This window comes from Apus apus, chromosome 15 (assembly GCF_020740795.1).
Source record: "Apus apus isolate bApuApu2 chromosome 15, bApuApu2.pri.cur, whole genome shotgun sequence".
Lineage (NCBI taxonomy): Eukaryota > Metazoa > Chordata > Aves > Apodiformes > Apodidae > Apus > Apus apus.
Genome location: NC_067296.1, coordinates 6962282 through 6987300, shown reverse-complemented (window position 1 = coordinate 6987300; position 25019 = coordinate 6962282). Strand labels below are relative to the sequence as shown.

The 25019-nt window shown below is 39.7% G+C and overlaps 1 protein-coding gene across 1 annotated transcript in view; it reads right to left on the bottom strand.

Moving 5' to 3' along the window:
* PREX1 (phosphatidylinositol-3,4,5-trisphosphate dependent Rac exchange factor 1) overlaps positions 1-25019 on the bottom strand; it is a 142887-nt gene that overhangs the window by 71066 nt on the left and 46802 nt on the right. Inside the window, exons 2-4 of the mRNA XM_051632880.1 lie at positions 11497-11568; positions 7448-7570; positions 2354-2458 (exon numbers count right to left, since the gene is read on the bottom strand). Of these exons, the coding sequence (XP_051488840.1) occupies positions 2354-2458; positions 7448-7570; positions 11497-11568 (300 nt within the window). The remainder of the gene's footprint in view (positions 1-2353; positions 2459-7447; positions 7571-11496; positions 11569-25019) is intronic.

The following is a 25019-nucleotide window of genomic DNA, read 5'->3' as shown; positions in this document are numbered from 1 at the left end:
GAGGGGTCCTGCATGCCAGAATAATAATTTCACAGATAAATTTGCATACACTACCTCAAAACAAGTGATGGTAAAATTCTCAGCAGATAATGCAAATTAATTTCTCAGGATTGACATAGACAGGGAATATAAGAATTGGATTTGACATTTAAAAAAATTAATCTACAGTCCTTGACCTGTCCTTCTTCTGTCACAATAATCTGTAATCTCTGTGTGATTAAAAAATACTGAACTACTGTAAGCTTTATATGCATTTCCCTGAAGACTGTGTTACTGGTTACTGCTAGAAACAGGTAGTGGACTCAGACGGACTTCAAATCTAATTCAGATCAACTAGTCCACATTCCTCTGTTTGACCATGAACCTGGACAACAATGCTCGAAAAATCACTCCAGTTGCAGATCTGTCCTGTCAATGGAAGCTGAGGTTTAAATTCTGTTCAGCCAAGATGTGCTTGCTTTGGGACATCACTGATAACATTTTCTCCTGTGAAATGTGTGCTGTGGCTCAGACACTTTGAAATTTAGTGATGTGTTGGCTGTAGTTCAACAATCCTCCACTTGAAGGAATGTTCACAGACATCATATATAAATCTCATTAGTCCTAACTGGTACTTTTACAGACAATCGTCTGTAAAATAACCCTTCCCCAGGCTATTCTAGATCTGTGGCCTTGGCTACCAGCTCACAATGCTCCCTGTCCAATTTTCCAAGTCTCGAGTGATTCAGTCCTTCCCATCTCTTCTTTCAGCCCTCTCTCTAGCTCTGGGCTCAAAACTGCCCTTTAACACTTACTGATTTTTCAAACACATTCCCACATTCTGTGTTTCAGCAGCTGTGAGGGGGCAAGCGGGCCAAATCTATCCTCACAGGCAAAGCTTTGTATTTTAAGGCAGCTTTCTCTGCATGGTGGCATTATAGCGTTGGTTTTAGGAGGCAGTGGAGAAGGGAAGGGAGGCCTGGAAGAAATTACAGCAGCCACCACAAAGTAGACACTTCAGTGTATCCTCTCCTCCCATATTCACTGCTATTTTGAGAACCTCTTCGATTCAGGTGCCACAGCAAGACCCAGCAGACACTGTGACATCTTTTATGTGTCTCATAATCTGTTTGCCAGCTGCTGCTGGTAACAGACAGGAGACTTCTGCCAATCTAGTGGAAGCAGAGAACACTCCGAATGTTGGGAAGGGCAGTGTTTACGTGCACTTTTGTTTCTCCTCTTCCTCGTTAGTTTCCCCAATAGAGGCACTCAGAGGAACTCACAAACAATCAAAGGGGCATTTGGTGACTCAAACTAATGATTTAACAAGGTTCATTAAAATTCAAACATGTCAAAAAGAATCTGACCACACAACAGCATGAGTGCTTGTCCCTGTTGATCTCTCCAAGGCCTGTATTTTGTGGCTAAAAGAATGGTCTGGCCCTTTTGCTGTACTATATTGGGAAAGAGCAGGACTTTGGCTGAAAGGGAAAAGGAAGAGCAGAAAGAGGGGCAGAAAGAAGAGCAGGTCCTTTGCAAAAGGATTGCCTTCCTTTTACCTCATAGCATTTACTAAGAGAAAAAGCTAATGTGCTGAATTAGTCTGTCACCTCCCAAATCCCATGCATCCATTGCCAGGAAAACAAGACATGCTAAAGTCAAGCAGATTAGGGGTGAAGGCTGTGAGGAGAAACAACCCAAGAAAAGAAAGAAAAATAAGGAATGTTGGGCAGAAGGCACTGTCTACTGGCTGTTTCTCTTCCCAGCTCAGCCCCTGTAGAGCCATTTGAAGACTCTAGGACAATTGTCTCTCACAGTATAGATGCTAATGCAACATGGGTTGGATGGGAAGTTTGGTCATTTTTTAAACAAGCAGCAATAGCAGAATCAACACAATTCATCCAGACTGCATTTCTTGCTCACAACTGGATTCATGGGGAAAAGAGTGTCAGAAGCAGGCCACATTTATTAAGGGTTAACACAAACCGAGGGATGATGTTCAGGGACAATGCAATGATGGGTCTGCAGATGGTGAACTGGTCAGAGAACTGAACTGAGAATCAGATCCACTGGGAACTAGTCAGAGTCCTGCTGCTGGCTTACTGCACTAGTCCTTTCACAACCTTTGCTCAAATTTTCTGTTGCTTCTTTAAAAAAAAAAAGTCTTCCCTGTTTCCACTGAAATCACTCATACTTGAGCTGTGCTTTGTTCTTGGCCTGAAAATCAAATTCAATACCAATCCATCCTGAGTGCTACATACCTAAAAGGGGTAATATCTGCAAAATGTCCAGCATTCCTGGGATACCAAAGGGTTATTATGAATACAGTGTGAAGTCAGATTAGTTAGTCAAGAGCGCTAGAGAAGGTGCTTACCAGGAGGAATGTTCTCACTGTTGGGATCTTGTTCAATTCCATCAGCAGTCTGAGTGCTTTCTCGTGGTTGCTGCAATACTCCTCGTACACAAAGAATTTGTCTTTCTGCAAGGAAAAACATAGTAACTTATTGACACAGACAAAACTGGAGTGATTATTTTGTCATACTCTGAAACCTTATTTTTTACAAAGGGGTGAGAACTCAGAGCAGCATTAGGGTTGCATTTTGCATGAAGCATGTGAGAATAATGTATAGAGGTGTTCCACTAATTCCTAACTGACTCTCTTGTAAGCTAACATCAGCTTCCTGAGCACAGACTTGCACCACTTTTCCTCTTAATGCATCAGTGAAATATTATTTGCTGAAATAATGGATTTTGCTATCTCAGGGATACTTGCACATGTGTCAGGATATTGCATAAGAGTAGCCAGGAACAGAGTAAAGCCAGGAGCAAGGGGGCTGACATTTCTGAGCTGTGCTGACTGCTCCAGCAGAAGGAAGAAATTGAGGTGGCTAGGAAGAACCAAGTCCTGGAAGAAGCTCAAAGATCTGGAGGGGAACCATAACAAAGCAACCAGCTGGAAATTCCCTGCCAGTCAGGGCTCAGGGGGAACCTCCAACGAGTTGGCTGGAAAGCAGCAGACTTCACCGTTTCAATGCAACACTAACGAGTGGGTCAGCTGTTCGTAACAGTTTTCCTAAATGGAAGGAGTTCATCAAAACCACACAAAATAACAAATGTATTACAGAAATTAAAGGAAGGGAAAGGTAGCTTCTTAACTACATTAAAGTACTTATACCGGAACATGTCACAACCAACAGCACGTAGTGGAGTGAAATCCCCTGTTAAGAAACATGGGTCAGCTGGTAGCACTAAGTTCTGCTTCACTGATCTTCATAGTCAGACAGTGCAACTTCTTCTAACTAAAATGATCAGAGATGCTGAACCCATTTCAAACATCAGATATCTGGAAACACTGAAAGGATTCACGAAGAAGCCGTAACAAGTGTTTTTGTGCCTGAATGATTCAGAAGCCCAAAAGATCCATAATTTTTTGGGTGCTTCTCATAGTGCCAGTTTCTTTCCTGGTTCAGGTCTGCTTCTACACCACAATGCAGTGCCACGCAGAGGCACTCAGACATGCTACTTTGCCTATAAAAGTAGTTTAGATGCATTTGCACCGGGTAGCATGCGAGACCTTCCAGAGCTGGCACTTCAGGGCCATGTAGACAATGCCCTTCAGAGCTGGTTGTGGAATTCACATAATGAATTTTCTGTTTAGGATCCTGGCCTGAAAACATTGTATCTGAGCCTTTTCACCTCCCCAGAACTAGAAAGTAAATCTGAGTTTTGATTTGACTTTTAGCATTCTTCAGAGATGTAGAACTTCCTATGTTAGTTGAAGATATCTGCAGCATTTAGCTACTTGGAAGACAACTCAGAGTGATCCTTACAGAATGAAGGAGCTAAGCAACATGAATCCATGGGAATACAGCTGCACTCCCAGGGCATTCCCTTCACTGCTGTCACATGGAAAAGAAATAGTGCTAACATTATTTTAGGAGCTAGAGGTACATGCTTAGAGACTGTCAAATGCTTTTGCGTTCAGTTTATCACTAATCTGATTACACTTTTCCCCCTTTTTTGTACTTCCCAAAGGAAGAATTGAGAATAAATACATGTATGTCCAAACACAACAACAATGGTACAAAGCAAATAAAACAACAGCCACAAAGATTATGGTGCAAAGAGTTGGAATGCAGATGTTTGAGACTTTTATCCTTCATCTACAGATGTTCGTATTAGCACTAGAGTTTAATACTGGGAAGCTGAAAAGAAACAAAGGCTTCTGACCACCAGATGCAGGAAAATGCAGGGCTGGGTCCACAGCAGAATAGAAAAGAAGCAATAGAGAGGCATGGGATTGTTTTCAACCATAAAAACTTGAGAGTTATAGAATGTGAAGACAGATATATGAGTTTCTCCTGCATTTCCCTCTCTCACCCTTCCTCAACTCCCTGAATGCACACAAGCAGCATGCTTAAAACTAAAAATAGTAACCATTAACACAACAGCATCCGTCACATCAACACACACAATGTCACTGCTCAGGTTTCTGACTGCAGCTTTCAGTGCCTGGAGTTTTGGGAGGTTATATTTAGATCATGACAAAACCCCTTTGCTAAAGCTCAAGTCAGTACAATAATTATACACACACCAGAGTGCTTTCATTAAGTCTTTTCCAGCTGTCCCTCATGCATGAGACCCACAAATATGAGAACTATGCTTTAAATTACTCAGTGTCTGAAGTGTTTAATTTCCTCTCTGGGTGACATTCAGTCCTGGACTCTCCCATCTCCTGGTGAGGAAATTATCAGTTACATAATTACAGATGTTAGCCCAGGAATTCTGAACCTGCAGTTACTCTACATTAAAGTGCAATTATGGTCAGAAATGTGACCACATAAAAATGGCACCTCCTTACTCAGCAAATCTGCTGGATACACAGCTAGACCTTCTGATTTTGGTTACAGAAGTAAGACTGTTTCTTAGTTTAGATAAAATAGATCTTTACCCAATAGTTTATTCCCCAATACGTTATTTTGGGTGCATTAGCACTGCCCACAAATTAGTGCAAATTTGAAAAGTGTTTTGATTAGAAAAGCAAATAAGACATTTGAAAAATTGTAGCGACATATATTCAACATGAAAAACCTAAGCAAAATATATAACTCTCAAAACAAGAACCCTCATGACTGACAGTAAAACTGATCACTCATGCAACATTGCTCCTAAAAATGACAAGAAAACACATTTCCTTCAAACAGGTTTCTTGCTATTACTTCACTAAACCTCTAGTAAGATGACAATATCAGAAACGAAGCATCAGTCAATTCTGTGCCCTTCTGCTCTGCAGACAGTCATACATTTTCATGACCTGCACAAAGAGCCTATGCTGATGAGGTGTGATTATCCCAAAATCAGTGTATAAGCCCTCTGATGTTAACGATCTGTTTGCCATGCTATTCTGTTGAAGGCTACACATTTAACTTTGAATAAATGTTTAAGTATGTTCTTTATTGTCTGCTGTGGTCATACTGAAATTCTACCACCTACCATCAGACAATTAACTTTTCATGATCACCTGGTCAAATGGAGTACACTAGGCCACACAAGGTCTTCTAAAATAGAACTATTTTCCATATCTGGATATGAGAGCAAGAGCATTTCATCATCTGCTAAAATTCTTCAAAACTCAAGATTTGATCCCTTCTGAGCTGGAGATCCATGGGAGGATGTCCTAGCATTTAACCCTATGTATTACAGTTTCATAATTCCTGTATTGCTGCATGTTTGATAAATAAGGAACACCGCAGAATTTATGAAATTTAACAGTAATAAAGTTACAAAATTATATGTTCATATACTGCATATATCAGGCTGGAATACAGTCAAATGACAGGATGTTAACACTTCTGGTTATTCAGCACCACTCTGAAACACAGTAGATGATCTGACAGCATCTCTCAGAAGCCCTCTAATTTTCCTACACTCACTAATGAATACTAATGTATTAGTACAGCAAATCTTGTTGGTAGGCAATAATTCTAGTGAGCATTCAAGGCTTAACTAAGTTCACAAGTATATTTTTCAGCAGCTGACAGTCCTCACAACTGATATAATTTTTAGACATGGTCTCAATATAACACTTTCTGACACTACTTTAATAATTGTCACAGCATAAATAAAAATTAAACAAATGAGGGTAGTTCATAAAGCTCTATGACTAATGAATGGATGTATAATTGCTGTCTGCTCAAACCTGATGAACTGTGAAAGCATGAATTTTTGATGATGAAAGCATAATAGAACATATTTTGATAGAAAGTTGGCCTGTGGCTTAATGCAGTTAATAAGAATTTGAAGAACTGGCTATTATGTATGTGCGTCCTAATTTTCAAACATCTCAGGAGGGCTGCTCCAAGTGTAAAAAATGTGCAACTTCACATGTTTATACATGTAAATTAGATAACTTTGCATTTAAATGACTCCAGCTTATAACTAGTTATACATAACTGATCTTGCATATACAGTATGCTCTCTATATATTTCAGTCAGAGGATGGCATACATACATGATTGAAAGTCAGGCCAAGTTAAAAAACCCAAAAATCTACCACAAGAAGAATTTCACAGTATAAGAAACAAATTACAATGACAGAAGCAATGGTAGAATCACTAGATGCAATTGCACAGATCCTGCACTGGATCTGTGCTTTCTTGAATCACTTGTCAGTATCAATCTGACTGGACCTGGTTAGCACATCTGATCATATTATAGATGTAGCAGGAGAACAAATAATAGAACTCTCTGGCACAAAGTCAGATGACACTAAAGTAACTCATCAAAAGGTTCTAAACAACCTGGGACTGGTAGAGTGAATTTATGTCGTATGATTACTTCATATTTTGTATCTCTGGCATTCTTGAGCTAGATGAGAGTCCAAAAGCCAAATTCCATTTACTTTTAAGCTACAGAAGGCAGATACTCATTTATTCCAGAGCAAAAGGATGCATGTTGTAACTTGTGCTGGATTTCATCAAGATAACCCATGTCACACTACCTTCCATTTACTGAAAGATAAATGTATGTGTAGACACTAACTACTGTAAATCATGTACTGTCCTTCTTCATTTTCATCTTTTAAGGTTTCAGTTTTCTCTTTATTTTAAAAGACACAGACAAATCATTAATTTACTGGAAACTGTGCTGCTTTTTTGAAACATTTGGAACCAAAGCAAACAAATTCTCAGCAATAAAATGTGATCAGCAGGGTGACAAAATAAGGAAAAAAATTCAATGGGAAAAGGAAGAGTTTATAAAAATATCTTGCTGTTTAGCTGAGTTTGATGTGGTTTCTATTGTTCTAACCTCATTCACAAGTTTTTTTCCCACCCTACCTACAACTTTCGTACAAGACACACATTGTCATAGTATTGCCACATGCCTTAGAGATTAGGGCTAGCTAAGGGGCATGGGAGCTTATGACAGGAAACTGCATTTTCAGATAGCATTAAATCATTGTACTTACAAATTCTAAGAAAACATTTCCCAGTTCATGCTGAGACTGAGGTTCTGGTTGTAAACAAAATTCCAGGGCAGCCAGGAACTCCTGGTGAACACCAAGAATGTCTTCGATGTTAGAAAATAAGATCTGAAACAACAAACAATGCTAGCTGTTAATATATTGGAGAGCGCTTTGTTAAAGTAGTGGCTTCAAAATATTGTGACTCTAGACTTGCTGTGACAGCATCTAAAGCACAAGGACCTGTACAGAATTAATCACACTGTATTTGCCCCTTTCCTGGTCCACTATGGAAATCTTTATTGCTACTGAAGTACTTTCTATAAATAAAGGTTATCTTTCCAGTTACTTGAGCATGATGAATGTGAATGTGAGCAACCTCTTTCAAATCTAGAGATTTCCTATGAGACCAACCAGGTGAATGGAATCACAAGGATTAAACTCACTTTGCAGGAGATAGAAGCAGGAAGTTGTTTGCCTTTCATTCCCATACATTGGAAATCACTTTGTGTAAGAAAAGGACTTTAAGTCATCACACACAAATATGTACCTGTAAATAAGAGACCAAATCTCTGCCACGTGGGATCTAGCATTTCACTGACAGGAATACAGAGTAGTGTAAAATGCTTGCAAACCACAAGAGCAGCATTTTAGAGTTCCCTTTCATTGATCTCAGTGGTTCTAAAAAGCATGTGTAATGGGATAGAGGGCCCTAGTTTAGACGTGTACTAAAAGGTAATAGTGGAATCTCACAGCTAAAAGGTCCTTAGTGATTCAAATATACACGTGCTAAGGGGAACAAACTGCCAGGTTGAAAGCTGCTATAAACACATAAGCTTTATGAGTCTTAATAATTTTCATGCAAAATATGAGAAGCAAGTATGAATACACATACAGGAGATGGAATGTTACCTACACAGGGGGAGAGGTCCTGATGCATGGAGACACAGCCATCAGTACTGACAGCCACTGAACAAAAGCCTGAATTGGTTAACTCTGGAGCCTGCAGTACTTACATATTGCAGACAACATTTTCTATCATGTTGTTTTAACTATGTCACTTGCAAAGGGAAGATGTGCAGTGCAGTCAAACCAGCTTTCACATTGGAAGCAGCTTCCCAGGTCTTGCACAGCAAGTGACACTCCTCTGAACCCCGAAGCGTGCAGCCTGACAGGGACAGCCTTCATCTTCCTGGCATTTGGTGTGGGAAGTGATTGAGCCCAACAGCTTCCAACACATCCCTAAGTGCCTTATCATAACATGAAGCTGTTCAACTTGATTCAGGGGAATTCCTTCACCAGATGTGACACTGATTCAGCCTAATCATTGGAGACAGGAATGAAACCTCTATTCCTGGTTTAAAACCAGTTTCTCTCTGGTTTTGCAGGGCTAGACAAGATCAAGAATTCAAGGAGCTTTCCTTTCTGCATATAGCCAGATTCAACTCTATACTTTCTGTTATTCAAAGATGGATAGAATATTTTCTCTCAAACTCCTCCTGCAAGCTGGCTGCATGTGCAGAGCAGAGACTGTTGCATTTTCCTTGTCTCAGTTCTCCTCTCACTTCAGGAATACTGAGATATGGTACTATGCATACTTGGGCCTCACAGCTCCTTTTCAGCTCTGAATAAATTAAAAGATTCCAACACACTGAATTTGTGCTGATGGGCTCTGAACCAAAATAAAGGACAGGGAGACAGGACCATCCAGAAACCTTCACATTCTAATTCAAGCAAAGCATACGATGGTTCTGTCACATGGCTGAAATTGTTGTGATAACACAGTAGCCTCTGTCTGCATGGCTTTGCCAGAAGCTGTGCCAAATATGGATTAACAAGGAAGAAGAAAACATCTGTCAGGGATGATTTTATCCTTCAGGAGCAGTCTTTGGGGGTGTATTTTTTGAACCAAGGAGTATCTGTGTAATCTAATAAATTCTGTGGTGGTCAGCAGAGCTCTGCTTGCAGCAGAATTTGCAGATGAGAATAGTCACTTGAAAATCAAGGCAGCAGAGAGACCCTGACTGCATGTGCTTCTGTATCTAATACACAGTTACCATTTATAAGCCCCTATGTCTGGAGTTTGCATACACCCTCATGTTGTACTGCTTCAAGCTACTGTATCAGTAAAATTACCTAAATGCCCTGCTGTGAATGTAGCATAATAGTAACATATCAATAGAGTTATTCCCATAGGAGGCAGTGAATAAACTAAAACAATTTTTTATTATGTTGCTGCAGATGTTAGTCACTGGAGTACTTGCAAAATCTTGTCCTGGCACAGGACTCAACATGGTCTTTCTGGAAGGGGATACAATGGCAAAGATTGCTGATGTCTCCACCACTTATTGCCAGCTGTAGAAGAAACCTGCAAAAATAATACTGGGAGCAATAACCCAAATTATCCTAAAAAGTCCTTTCTCCTTCTACTCAGAGATGAGTGACTGCCAGAATACCCTGTATTTTCCTCTAGACATTTCAGCTGCTTGAAGACAGAGAGGAAAAGACAGGCTTCTTATATAAGCTGCCAAACCATTTATACAGTCTGCTACAATTCTAGCTGCTGCCAGTCACCTCACAGCTCTCTGGTGACTCAAGATACATAATATTAGCAGGCAGAGTTACCAGAAGTACCAATACAACCTTGTTTGTCCTGCTTCTACCAGCAAGGAGGGAGAAATGAGAGAGAAAGAAAGAAAAAAACATCTTTCAACTGCAGGAAAGACAATGAAATTATCTGTGGCATGGGGGAAGGAGGGGTGGGAAGGGGAGATAATACTGAGTCTCATCAGGAAAACTGTGCTTTGTAATTCTATTTCACCAGCAAAAGGCATAGGTCCTTTATTGCTGAAGAGAAGCTGTTATTGAAAATTAGGCATTGTAATAATAAGAACAAATGAGGTCTCAAAATGGCCTCAAAGAGACTCCCCAAGGCACTTCAAGAATGATGGAAAAAGAAGTGGTGCTTCCCCAGAGGAGTGTGATGAAACTTCAGGTAAAAATACATTAAAATTAGCAGAGAAAACGCAGATTCTTCTGCACAGGATTTAGGGGCACTGAGTCCAATTATGCGACAGCAATAATTAATATTAATTTGGATGTTATATGAATAATGACAGAATAACAAATTTTATCAACATCTACAGCTGTTCATCAAATTGGCAAATGATTGTGTAGGTTTATTTCCCATGCAGAGCTTACTTTTTGCACACTTCTCTGCACACAAGATACTTGTCTACTTCTTCAGCTACTCCCAAACTTACTTCAGACTCTAGATGGTGAGTTTCTGGGGGGCAGAAACTTCCAAATCTGAAGACAGCAAGAGGCTTAGCTCCACAAAGTTGCCAAGTCCTCTTGCTGATGCCAGTCAGTCGATATTAAAATATTGCCAGCCTGCAGAATGAATAGCAAAAATGGGGACTAGAGCCCTGCTAGGATCTCTATTCACTCAGGTAATACTAGTAGGTGAAAGGGAGGATCCAGGTTTAGAAAAAACACATGCCAGCTGCACTAGCTCTGGCTGGAGTGGTACACTTCTTATGGCATCCACAACCTCCATTGGTCCTCCCAAAAGAACTGAAATTCCTTCTTACTAGACCACAGAGAGACATCCCTGCCTCCTTCTCATAAACCAAATCAGTTTCAGATTTGTAAAAGACAGCAGATGCAAGCTGGCTAACTGAATACTGTCAAGCAAAATAGACAAGAGCTGTACATTCTCCGCCTTTCCTCTCAAAGACACTGAAAAGGCCTCTCTGTCCTCTATGCACCATTTCACAAATCTTGCTAGAAGTTAGTATCTCTGACAACACTATACTGTTAAATTTTACTGAAATTAGCTGGTGGGATGAAAAATTGCTGGAAGATGACAGCTATACCAATGGGCAAACAGACTGACAGATAAACTGTCAACATGAGCCTCTTTTCCCTAGAGAACCAGTTTAATAATAAGTATTAATATGACATGAGGATACTTGATATTCATAACCCTGAATCTAGCCTTTCATTACGTATAATTTTCCCTACCAATAAAATGAGGGAGGCAGAAGAAATACCTTAACATTCTCCTCAGTTATGTACTTCTCAGCTTTGTCCACAGCATTCTGGCGGATTCGGTGAAGAAATGCCTACAGAGATAGAAAAGATTATGTTCAAATAGCTTGATACATCTTGATTTCACTCATATTATATCCTCTAGGTTCCCATCAATACAGTGCAGCTGATTACCTTTAAGACTGAAAGGATGTAAACATTTACCCAACCACCACCACAATTCTTAGACTCAGGGCTGAATTGAGAGTCACGCAAAAGACATCTCCTACCATGGTGTTGGGTTTTGCCAGGCCATAAACGTATTCTTCTGTTGAAACATTAGACTTAATTATCTGTTACTATGTAATGGTTTCATCCTGGCTCAAACCAGGACATACACTACCAAGAGACTACAACAAGGATCTGTTTGACTTTCCTGTGAAGGTTTTCCCTCTCTTTAAGATGCAGCTGGTGTGACTGAGGTAGCATGCCTGATGCACATCAAGACATACATTAGGAAAAAGGACTGCAAAGAGTGACAAAAGGACATTCATTCTGCTGGAGCTGAGGCATGTCAGAGCTCTGAGTTAGGGTTCTGAACAAGTTCAACAGACTCAATACCTGGCAAAGGGAAACGGAAATCTCCAGACAATGCCTGGGACACCAGGCCAGATCCAAATGGACAGTGATCCGAGTACCAGCTTTCAAAGCATAATTCTGGCTATGGAAGTTGGAACCTACTTGCATTTGCACTGGACACACACACAACATACTTGATCCAGCAGGAAGGGTTTAGCAAAGTACACTTCATTGCATCTTTACCTCAAGTCTTCACTGTTTTAGCAGCTATTGGCTTAAGGGCACCTCTGACCTGAGAGTAGGGAATTTTACCTTCCATGGGCATCAGCAAAGAGAGTTGCAAATACCCATAGGTGAAACTGAAAGGAAGTCAGTGAGGACAGCTGTGATAAATGACATGACCCATGCACAGAAGGGTCGAGGGCTTTGCTTGCTCTCTGTTCTTGTTAGTGGTTTCTAACTTGCCTCCCACACAAAGGAGCGAGTCCTGTGGAGTGCTGTGAACAAGGAAGAAAGGAACTTTTCTTACCCACCTGAGACAGAGAGGGGAAGCGGGTCATTTCTTTGTATTTATGGTACAAAGCAGCTTTGTTACAGCTTGATAATAAAAGGCTTTTAAAGTTGAACTATTCCTGAGCAATGCCCATGTCAGCTGATGTACACTCAGCTTTTTCTTTCTTCCTTTTGCCTGTTGGGATTGGCAGCAGCTTACAACCTGGTAAGAAGCAATGTTGCTGAACCAAACTTAGAGCTTATGGAATGCCTTTGCCTCTGGTATTTTGGCGGGAAGACAGTGAACATGTCCCTCTACTTGACTTCCAGCACTAAAAGGGGCATATCTCTGTTTCCGCTTAGCCATTCTTCTCTTGTCATTTGTCAGCCATTCACACTTTACAGGATAGGCATTAATAAAAAAATATATTAATTAATGAGGTACATAGAACCTATATTTGTTTTCAGCTCTGCAACCTCAACTTTCTCTCGAGCAAATTTCAAGGACTATAACCACATTGCTCCTTTTCTACTGCTAAACAGGAAGGCTAGATTTTAGCCAGATATAGAGAGCTTGGAGCAGGTTGTGTAGACTAACAAGTCTGAAGAAGAGATTCCTGTGTTAAAGGGACAGGACATGTATGCCAGTAGTGGAAGAGGCATTTTATAAGAACCAGCCAGTCCACCTCACCAATAATTTGGCCAGGAACTGCTGCAATGTTAATCTACTGCCCAGCACCTTGGCAACAGTCAAGGAAGTAGATGAAGTGCTCAGCATGATGACTAATGGCAGGAGGATTGACAGGAATAGCTGTTGCTCTCCCACTTCAGTGTTGGGTGTGATATCTGAACATCAATAATCAGGCATCTGACTTTTATGAGGTACTACATTATATTTAAGTCACTCATTCTCAAAAGATAAGCCAGGTGGAGACTTTTCCTTGTTTTAATCACAACTCTGTTTGGAGATAGCAAATCCAAGTGGAATGATTAATTAATCTACACAATTAGCAGCTTCACTGGTGACTAATAGTTACCTGCATATTAGTCCCAGTATGGTGGGTCTAATAATAGAAAGCTGGTAAACAAGTGCAAATCACATTTGCTGTTACAGGCTAGTCAATAAAAAAAGCAGAGTCCACGTTAATCTAAAAAAACAGCTTTTCTGTGATGCTTGTCTGAAAAGATCATTTAATGTGAGCATGAGAAAGGGAGAAAAGAGAGAGAAGAATCAAACAAAAAATTTGAAAGGCATAGAAGCAGGGAGACAGTAGAAAGGATGAAAGACATAAGAGGAAGAGAGGCAGTCAGCTTTGTAGATAGTTTGTCAAATATCCTTATAGCCTTTGATTTGTCTTGATGTGCATGAACAGCAGTCTCTCCACAAATAATAAAACAAGACAGTTACAACATATTGTGGCCCTAGAAATTTAGAAGTCTACTTTCCAAAATGCAATCACCCCAAAAATAACAAAACTTGGTGGACACAGAACTATTTCTTCCCCACCTTTCAATACTTTCTCATGTGCAAACACTCTTTTGCAACACAGTCATTCAAATTAAAAAGCATGATAAACACAAGCTATTAAAGAGCAGCTCATGGAGCTAAAGTTGCATTCCCTGTTCACATGACAACACCACTATGCCCTCCAGGGATACGTGGAAGCATAGGGTTCAGCTTTCTTGGCAGCTCTTGAAAAAACACTCATAGGACTTAGAGGACTCTGCAAATCATTCCTAGACACAGCAGGATGACCATGATCACCTCTCCTCCACTACCAAAAGCAGAACTCTCTTCTGTGGCATGCTGTTGGTTTCCTACACTTAGAAACCATCAGGGATTCAGGGAAGGACAGGGATTCAGCTTATGATACACAGTACACTGAAACAACAATCACACACCCTATCAGTAAGAGACTGATGAAAAAAAAGAAAGGGACAAATAGGCAAAAAAAGCAGACTCTGTTCCCTTCTCTCTGCTTCTTGTATGCTGGATTGATCTAAGGTTAAAACTGCCACCAAAAAAACAGAGATAAGAAGGTGGCAGATAATGTGACATCTTTCTTTCTTATGCTGCATTTGCTATCTTGTCATTCATACTGTTTTGCTGTGCTCACACTTGGTCAGGTCTCCGAGCAACCCAAGTTGTACAGTGAGCTACTGCTTGCACAACGGAAGATGGGAGAAGGACTGACAGAGCCCATGGTTCCAGAAAGAAAAACAAACAAACAAAAAAAAACAAAACAAAACAGCTCACAGCTCAATGTAGGAAAAAAAAAACACAGGAAACCAGGCTGATAAATTTTCATTCTCCTGATAAAGGTTTGTGAAGGTCTCATCTTCCATGCATATGTGCTAATCATTAGGAAAACAGCCTGCAGAGGATTTGTTTTTGTTTAAAATTCTGCTGCTGCATCAACATAACATTTATTTGTGCACTGTGACTTATTGCCCTAGAGGTCTGTTGCTTCCAAACTCAGCAGGCCATGTCTGATGCTCCTCATGTCAAGCATAAACACAGTTTACAGTTTGTCTTACAGTACAAATGTCTTGCAGGATTCAAGCAAATCTCTGACAAATTAGACTGAGCAGAGTGAAATTCTTCTTTTCTGTATCATGTCTTGTTGAGTAAGTTCCTTCCAAGAAATACTAACACAAACATGTTACAAATCTAGAATGTAATTTAGGTATAAAAGTTTATTTCAGTAAATAACTACTTTTCAATGGCCCTTTTTTCATGAAGGTGTTCTGTTCCTCAGTTCACTGTCCTTACCATCTACTGTTGCAATGAAACCTTGTTGCTTTGAATGTCTGTGCTGCACCTTTGAACCACAAAAGCATGAAACATACTTTAGGAAAGAACCTACTTATTGTGAGTTGTCACATGAAACAGACTGAAGCAACTGAGATTTCTCTCAAATGTTTTTCAAATGGTCCTCGTTGAACTTTGACTTGTAGCCTTAATTACGAAAAATGAGTGTTTACCACTTTCTGTGTAGCATAAGTAACACATGGCATATACTAGGGACAAAGCAGTGACAGTTTGCTCATGTCCCTTCTCAAAATTCAGGTCTAAGGCAGATACTTCCTCAAATGTTCAGAAATAGCAAGACATTTCTGATTAAATAGCAAGGCAGGCAAACTGTGCATAGCCCTGAGGGAAACGAAAGGGAGAACAGAAACAAACAGCAATGAGGCAACTGGCTACCATATCCAAAAGGAGCAATATCTGAAAGCACAACTCTGTGAAATTCATTTTCTAAACAGGTGACTGGAATTTCATGTTGCTCTTATGAGACAAGCGAGACAAGTTTGTTAAACAAATCAGGGATTAAGATTTATTCAGAACACTAAGAATCTTGATAAGCCTAGTATTTTCTGTGTTAAAATTAATAAATTGCTTTACGCTTGTGCAATCATTTAAAGTATCATGCAAGTGCAGACATTTTGATTCCAAGAAAACAAGCTCACAGTGAAAAATGAAGTGGTGACATGGCCAGTGAATTGCATCATTTGACCATCACTAGCTTTCTTCACCTTGCACCTACAGTGTAGGGGCCATGCATTGATCTGTCTCTGACAATACAGAGCAAAACTTGTAATAAAGATTTGAACAAGAACTTACAAGTGTAGCTTTCCTTTCTTTTTCTTACACCACTTCAAAAGTCTTGTCACTAAATGTGGCTGTTAGATAAGCCTTTGCCTCCACTGCAGTACAAGCCCGACACCAAAAAACTCCATTGTCTTTAGCAAAGTGGCTTGAAAGTTCTGTGGGAACACAGCTCTGCTGAAAGGGTCTGACTATTTCACATGAATGTTTGCTGAAGTTTGTGCTCTAAGAGCAGGTGCATCCTTGCTCATGTTACTCAATTGTTAGTATTCAACCTAGTCATAGTGATCATGTTATTTTGCTTTATATCAGATATGTAGTTTATAAGCTAAAGCCCTACCCAAATGACAGGAAACATGCATATCCTGCATCCTACATGTGAAAACCAGTTCTCACCTGCACCAAAATCTGAAAGACAATGCGATAAATTATCTCAAAACAACATAACAATGACTGCACTGGGTTATTTATAAAAAATAAATCCCATCACAACTTTTGTTTTCCCCCCTTCATAACAACTAAGTGTGCATTTCTATAGAAAACTAAGTCTTCAGCATTTCCTTTAATCACATAAATACTCCAGTGCAGATCTTGCACTGAATGCTAGCACAGCGTTGGGCCACCAAACAACTGGGAATCATGTCTCTTGAATTAGAGGTGAACCTGCTTCAGTTCTAGTGTTCCCAGAGTGGTCTGCACTACTGTGCACTGTTAACCAAGATCTACTGGCTTCCATCCTAGAGACAGTGGGATTTTAATGACAGATTAAGTCATTCGGTGTAAATTCAGACAATCGGCTTTCAAACACCTCACCTTCCCAAACAAAAGCCAAAATATACATGTAAGGGACTGGGCCTGATTCAGGTTTTAAGTTGTGAAATTTCAGTTAAGAGTACTGGAAATGGAAAGCAACTGCTGTGACTTCACTAGCATTACATGTGTAAAATGGAGCAAGACTGAAGCAACTCTACTACTTTTAAAGAGTATATTAGTGTACCTCTTAACACTGTAAACTGGCGATCCTCTATTCACTCATTGCTCAATTATGGGCTACTATATTCAGATTAATGTAAAAATATCTTTTAAATTATCCGTATCTGGTAAAGGAAGAATGAATTTAAGTGTCAGATGAGTGCATTATACTGAAATTCCTGCATAGAGGATTTCACCTATGAAGAGTATTTTTCTCTAGATCCTCTTAAAATAAACAATAAAGAGACACAGCTGTGAGACCAACCTACTCTGCAAAAAGTAGCTCAGATCTGCAGCCAAATTAACTCATCAGCAAACAGCTGAACAGGCACTTGTCTGGTAGACAGAGGTGTTTAGTAAGAGGAAATATTACTAGAAATATCTTTTATTGCCCTAATTTCAGGTTTCCTGTGTATCAAATTTGCTTTAAAGCTGCTAGGCTTATTTGTACGTATTTGTTTTTTTTGATCTATCCCTGAAGAGAAACTAAACCATTAGCTAAGCAAGATTATTTTTAAAAAAATACACAAAAAAACCCACAACAACAAACAAAAAAACCCACACAACAAAACAAAACACAAACCAAGAAACCCAAGAAGTCATGTACATTCTCTGCAAAAAGTTGATGCCATCCAAGCTGTAAGCTTGCATCATTACCTACTGCTAAGCAGAAGGTCAAATAGACTCTACTGTACAGTTTCTTAAAATGACACTTCTTTTCAAAGGTCACATCCCTTGCATAATCTTGGATTATGTCAGACATGAAATTAGGTGAACTACTTACACTGATCACCTATGCTCTATGATATTCATTTCACTATTTCAGAAAACAAATATAAAGATCTCTGTCATTAGAACTTAGTCCTATCTCCCTGGGGAAAAGTCTTTCTTGCTTATATGCCCCAGCTCTAAGCCCCACACCCACACTTCCTTCTTTTAAGAAGACTTTTTTTCTTCCATTGTTGTAATTTAGAATAACAATCATTTCACACACAGAAAAGCATGGATGTTATAGCATGAATCATCTCTTCCCACAGAAGAATGCATGACAATTTCCAAGAAAAGTAGACTTCATCTCAGGTGAAACTGCAGATAGCAACAGAAAACAAATGCAGCTTCAGTTGCAAAATCCAGATGTAGCACTGGGGAGAGACCTTATTATCTGAAGTATATTCTCAGCAGGTATATTTCATAATTGTATAGATATGTTTGCAATAAATATATCTATAAATACTACAAAACCTCCACTAATACTGCCAATTTAATAAACATTAATTAAGCACTGATCTTGGCAATTTGAAACCTCTTTCCCACTTCTTAGTCTGACATATGGTGAATCCAGATAAATAACAAATTAAATATGGAGAAACATTCAGAACTTCAGCTGTTTAAAATTATGTAAGTGTATGCATTAATAAAATGCCCAAATAAACAAACTGCATTACTTCTTTATATACTACCTAAGAGAAATAATCACTGCTTATGTAAACTACATGCCCAAGATATTTCCAAACATCAAGCTGATTAGTCCTTAGCCAATCCTACATTTTAAGGCTCATGCAGTTATGACCACTGTTGGCTGATTTATCTTACATCTCTTGCCATTGAGTGTTATACTGTCTATAATACCAAAGTTAATGAAAAACAGTTGCAAAATACTGGCATTGCACAGCACTAGGATTTTCAGCGGTGCTTAAGGGAGTCACACATTCCGATTGCTTTTTAGTTACTTTGACACAGGTCCACCACAAAATACCTTCTGTCAGCAGATCACTGTGGTTAGGATTCACCTCATTTAATTGCACCCACGTAAAAGCTGAAGCCTACCCTAAGTTAGTGACAGAGGTTCCCTCTATAGCAGAAAGAAACAGGTAGGCAACTTCAGAGGATGAGTCACTGCAATCCAGGACTGATGTTTAAGACTGAAGGCTGAATTACCCTCCAGGAATGCATCACTCTTTCTTCCAAGAGACAAGCTGGGTGACAGGCTTAGATTAGACCACCCTCCTTGCCTGTACCAGTTTCACAGCACCTGCAAATACAAAGTTCCAGGGCAATGGGTGTTACTGAGTAATTTCTAAAAGTGAGGCAGTGACTCCGTCTCTCAGCATGGATGCTCTGAACATGGGGGCACTGCAAGTTGACACATACAAAATTAATGTGCAGAGACATTGTCAGCACAGTGGTATTCTGGGACTCATCACAAGTGAACTGATACAGCAACACAACCCAGAAAAAGTAATTTACAAAGAAAGCTGTAAAACCATCCCAGACTGTAGCTCTATATCCAGTGTACCGCTGTTTACATTGAAATTCTGCAACTACCAAAAAAGGCCATTACAAATTAATTCATGCATTGACTGATGCAGGAAGGTGAAACTAAAGGGAAGTGAGAGTGAAATAAATTGCAGTGTTTCTCACTCCAAAAAGAGATCCCTTTATTAAGGAGAGTTTGTTTTCATTTGAATTACAAAAAAACTTTTTGTGAAGTGAAAGAGATGCTGGTGCTGCAGAGGGGCCCATTGTCCCCTCTCTGCCATTGCCCTGACCCTCTGCTATAGCCTTCTCCCCTCAGTCACTAACATTTGCATTCTCAGGCAGGTCAGAAGATCCCAATTAATTTCAGGGACCAACAAAAGCTATATTTTTCAACTTCAAAATCCTTCAGGAGGACTCATTTCTACTAATTTATTAATATCTCCCATACCCTGATTCCTCTTCGTGCTCTCCCTTCTCTCTAACACTACCCCTAAATCACTTTGAATATTCTTACTATAGATTTTTAATAACCCTCTTCTTCTTTGGAGATCCACAGCTTAAGCATACCCTTCTGTGAATATCTATCTTCTATGACTCCAGACTATTTTTAAAATCAACAGAAAAAATATTTGTTTGGATTTTCAATGAAGCTTAAGAAAAGTATGTGCCTAATTCTCTCAAGCCATTGGAATATTCTCCCTTTTACTCGCCTCTTCATGTCTTTCTCTCTGTTCTACAATAATGAGATTATTTTGATCATCTCACTGCACTGTTGAACTCTTCAAAATGCTTTCAGAACATAGTTTGTTTGAATAGTGTGGTTTGATTCATTCCTCTTATGTACAGGAAATAATCCGGACAAGTCTGTGTCTGCTTTGCCTTTATGTTACTTTAACAAAAGTTTGCTTCAGGACTAAGGGCCCAGTAAACAACATATAAATAATTCAGGATTTGACCCATATTACTTACATTCACAGTAACCAGTTCTAGATTAGTGGTATCTCAACTACTAAAATTCTATCAGTACCAGGGAATGTTTAATCAGGTTTCAGGCTCTACACAACTACTCCTTTTTCAAGAGGGAGACAGAAGCATCAGTGTGACTAGAAACATCAAATGGTCCCCAAAATAATGAAGTCCTGATGTTGAATGTAATTGTAACAAATATCAGATTCTCTTCAGCTAATATTTCAAGATTCCAATCTAAGCTAAAAACTTCAACATCAGAAAGTTTATTCTCTCCCTTTTCTACTTTTTCCTCTCTCCAGTGACAGTGTCTTCATACATTAAACCCTAAATAGACAGGAAGAAAAACTTTAAATCTAATATCATTAAAGTCCATGGAATTTTTTTAATTACTTGCAACATAGGCTAAGACTTCACCAGTGCTATGGCCTCAGCAGGTAAGGATCATAGAGAATAGAGAAAAGCTTAAAAAATGTTGAATTTTGTCTTGCATACTGAATTTCTGAATATGTATAATGAGCTGATCATTTCAGAGCCTCCAAGTTGGCAATCAAATGAACAGTCAGGCAAAGAGAACTGTCAAAATGTGCAGGGGTGTAAATCCATATAAACTTCATTGGTTACAGGTGAAGAGACCCATCTGACAGCCTGGCCCTTAGTCTTCTGATTAAGTTTATGTGATTATCTTGAGAAATATGGATTTTCAAGCTTAGATTGAATCTCTGAGTTAACTGAAACAGACCTGTTGCTCAGCTTACTGTCATCAGGTTCACTGACACTTGTTCTAAATTACCTTGTGAATCTACACTTGGCCCAAGTACCATGATATCGGGTGACCCAAACTTGATCCACAGAGCAAACGTAACAAAATCCCAAGATCCTATTTCACTAGGAACATTTTGTCTATGCCCAGCTGAGTCTCAAGAGCCAGTTTAACATCAGACTTTGGATCTAAATATTGAGTTTGTTTCTATGTCTGTCTTCTCAAGGATATTCATGTGTATTGTAAGTAGCTAACAAGCTGAATGAACAGTATTCCATGCACTGACTTACACATGCTGGGTTTCTATCAGGTTGTGTATCAAATCAAACTCAAATGCACACAATGTATAAATATTTGTGCTTGATTCTGAAGTTTAAAAAGACCCAAAAGAGTGCAAGCTAACTCAAGAAAATTGTACCTTCTCAACTGATAAAATTCAGAGCTACAAAACAATTAAAAAAATATAAAAACTAGACATTTAACCTTAGAGAGGTCCTCAGTAGTATTTCCATCAGGACTGTTTATGCACTCACAGGTTTCCAACTAATCAGTCTTCATAGCTGAGGTAAAATGGGAATCACTGAAATCTGTAGGTTCCTTATCTAGAAAACTAGTATTGAAATTGGCAGCAACTACTAGAAATCCCAGTGAAATTGTCCTGATGTGAGGCATACTGGCCACCAGATTTTAGGCAGCAAGTAGTAATAACTGCATTTCAGAATCTCCATGCAGGTATACTAGACATGGGTAGTCATGGGTCAAGAGACTTCAAGTTCCAAAGTTATCTCTAGTTTAGGAGACTATCCTGGTATCTGCCTGTGCAGCAACTGCAATCAGCTCCCCTCTGGCTCCTTACAAGTAGCAGTGTCTGTAAGGGCTCCCCCGCTGGGGCTGTAAATTCCTATGGAACTTTTCCTCCTTCATAACCAGCAAATGGGGCTCTGGTGCAGCACAGAAGCCTTAGCATTCCTGGCCTTTAGAGCTTGAAATTTCCTGCTGGGAAAAAACTGCTCAAGTGCCTGTGGTGTGACAATGGGAAAGGCAGCTTTCTGTGGAGGCAGTACTAGCTCCACAAAAGGCCGTGACGTTCTGGGATTCTCACCACTGGAGCCTGGGGAGAGCGGCTGTTTCTCTGTAACCTGTAAAAGGCTTCCAAGGACTTCAAATGCACGGAAAAATGTGATTTGGTGAAAAGGATTAGAAGCCCAGAAGGGGATGGGGAGGAGGATGAAAAAAGGAGGGAACTCTGACTGCTCCAGGCCTCTTATATTAAAGGCAGGATGGGCTCATGATCATGGGATTGGCTCTCTTCTGCTCCTAATGGAGCACACCAGATAATCTGTGGTTCCTGCAGCTTGAGCTGCTTTCAAGAAGCCAACAGTTTGTCAGGCTCTCCCTGCTATGAATTATCCCACCTCATAAAACCAGCAGTAAGAGTAGGATTATTTGTGACCTAAAGGATTAACCTTCTACAGGTAAGTAAATTGGAAGGAAAATGAACCCCAAGAATGAGACTGATCTGATTTTTCATTTTCCCCAGGCAAAGGGCACAAGACAATGTGACACATCATCCTCCATGAAACCAGTGAAAGCAAAGTTTAGTCTCCAATTTTCTGTCTTTACACCAACTGCTGGCTAGACCATGTACTGTCTCTTCTGAGGAAAGAAAGTATCTGTTTACAGAGATATCTATTTCTACATTTTGACTTGTCTTATGATTTTGTAATTCACTAAGAATAATGCTGTAAATAAAAACAAAAGATCCCTGGTCTCTGGTCAGACCACTAACCTCTCTATAAGTAAGTACCAGGAATAGGCTTGCAGACACCACCCAGCACTTAATGCACCTTCCCTATCCAAGCACTCTGGCTTTTTCACTCAACTGATTTCAAAAAAACAAAACCAGGGAGTTTTGTCTGCTTTCAGCTACACCATGATTTCACCTCAGGAGAGGTATTTCCAGGCAGCATGGCAGGAAATATTTCAACATTTGCCTAAATTTAACTAGTAAGAAAGGCTGTTAATTTAGAGGTGGGTTTCATTTGTTGGTTATTGGTTTGGGTTTTTAAGTAACACAATGCATTTATACTTCCTACCACAGAAAAGAAAGGAGCACAGCTTCAGAGCTGCTGCTTTGCATGTGCTCACACACAACCACTGATTATGTTTGCATGCAGGGAAACAGGGGTTGCACACACAGCTGCACCTTGCAAAATCTGGCTTGATGTGTTTGCAACTATTTACACACCAAAAAAGAGGAAAAAAAAAAAAAAGAACATCTTTCACATGTTGGTTTAAAAGAGGAATTAGAAAAATTAACCTCACAAGCACATTTTTCATTGCTAGCCCTGAGCAGGAACAACAGTTTAGCTGATGAAAAGCTGCTTGCTGAAAGTACAGCAGCTCATCTGAGCTGGTTTCCTAACTGAGTCCAATCTAACAATGCCTGCACCATTTCACCATCTGACTGCAGCTGGTCAGGGTGATGGCACACTGTTTTCCAGCCATCTTGCCTAAACTGGAATAAAGTAGTAAATAAAGACTGAACAGGCAGGTGAAAATCCTCAATTATGAAATATGGTGCCAAAATTTTAGCCAAACTAGAAATCTCCCTGAAGGCAGTGTCATTTATGAGCCTTGCTTTTTTCTCTTCTCTTTCCCACATAGCACTACATGCTTAGTCTCTGCAGAGAAGCACAAGCTCACTGCAGTGCTCTGAAGCCAACCTCTGTCCACAGAGCACCTCAAAAACATTCTCAGAGGGCTTATTCATGTCAGGTTCCCTGCCCAGTTTTACAGACTTAAAACATTTGCACTATTCAAAAAAGCACCACTTTTGGGTGCCTGGCCAGATCTAAATTCTTCACTGCAATCAATACTTAACAGTAACCTGTCTCATTCCTTCTCAGACAAGTGGAAGATTATGCCATTTCGACAGGTCAAAGAGCTAGACAAGAGCACAGTCTAAAAATATTGCCTGTCCTCCTGCCCCAAGCCAGCCAAACAACTGGGTTTCATAGTTCCTCTTCATGTGCATTTATTTTGTTGTGACAGACTAAAGAAAAGCTCCCTCTCATTGTGGCATTTCTTCTCTGCACACATGTTCTTGCAGAACACAATCGTATCACACACAGTCTTAAACCCCAGCTTCCTCCAAATCAGAGCAAAGAATTAGACCATTATATTTTAAACATAAAGGGGAAGTTGAGAGAGAGTGAAGCTTGGTAGCAGACCCTGAACCGAATAGCTCCAGCAAGCAGATTGCCCTCCCCAGCATTCCCATAGCCTCTGACTCATTTTGGATGTTTGCAAGAACATACTAGTACTGCCTGCCTGGCTATGGATGAGGATGCACAGGGCCCTCCTAACTATAGGCTATATTCAAAGGTCATCTCCACTTGGAGCTATTTAGAACTGACAGGTCAAACACTTTGTTCTCTCTTAGGAGAGTGGTGTTGAAAGTGAGCCAGCAGTTGTTTCTGATTTATGCATATTCTAGAGTAAAGCTTGTAGCTTTGGTATCCATTTGCTTTTTCTTTACAGAGGTGCAAATGGATGGAAAAACTTAAATGGAGTTACTAAAATTTTAATTTTACTAGAAGTGGCTTTGTGATCAAAAACAGTTTGCTCAAAGGATTCTGATCTTTTCAAATGAAAAACAGCTAAAATCTGAGTTTCCTTCATCTGTAGTCAACATGGAGCCATTGCTGGGAGACACAAAGCACAACAATCCAAGGGTTTCTTCCTTGCATTGCAAAAAGCATAATTAAAGCAGCTTTGGGCCCTATCACCAGGACAGTCCTCTGAAAATTGGAACAAATATTTTTAATGCAGGTACTTCATACCTGCAGACCTGGAGCTAAGATTAGATACAGCTTTGCCCCCCCCCCCCCCCATCTGGATGT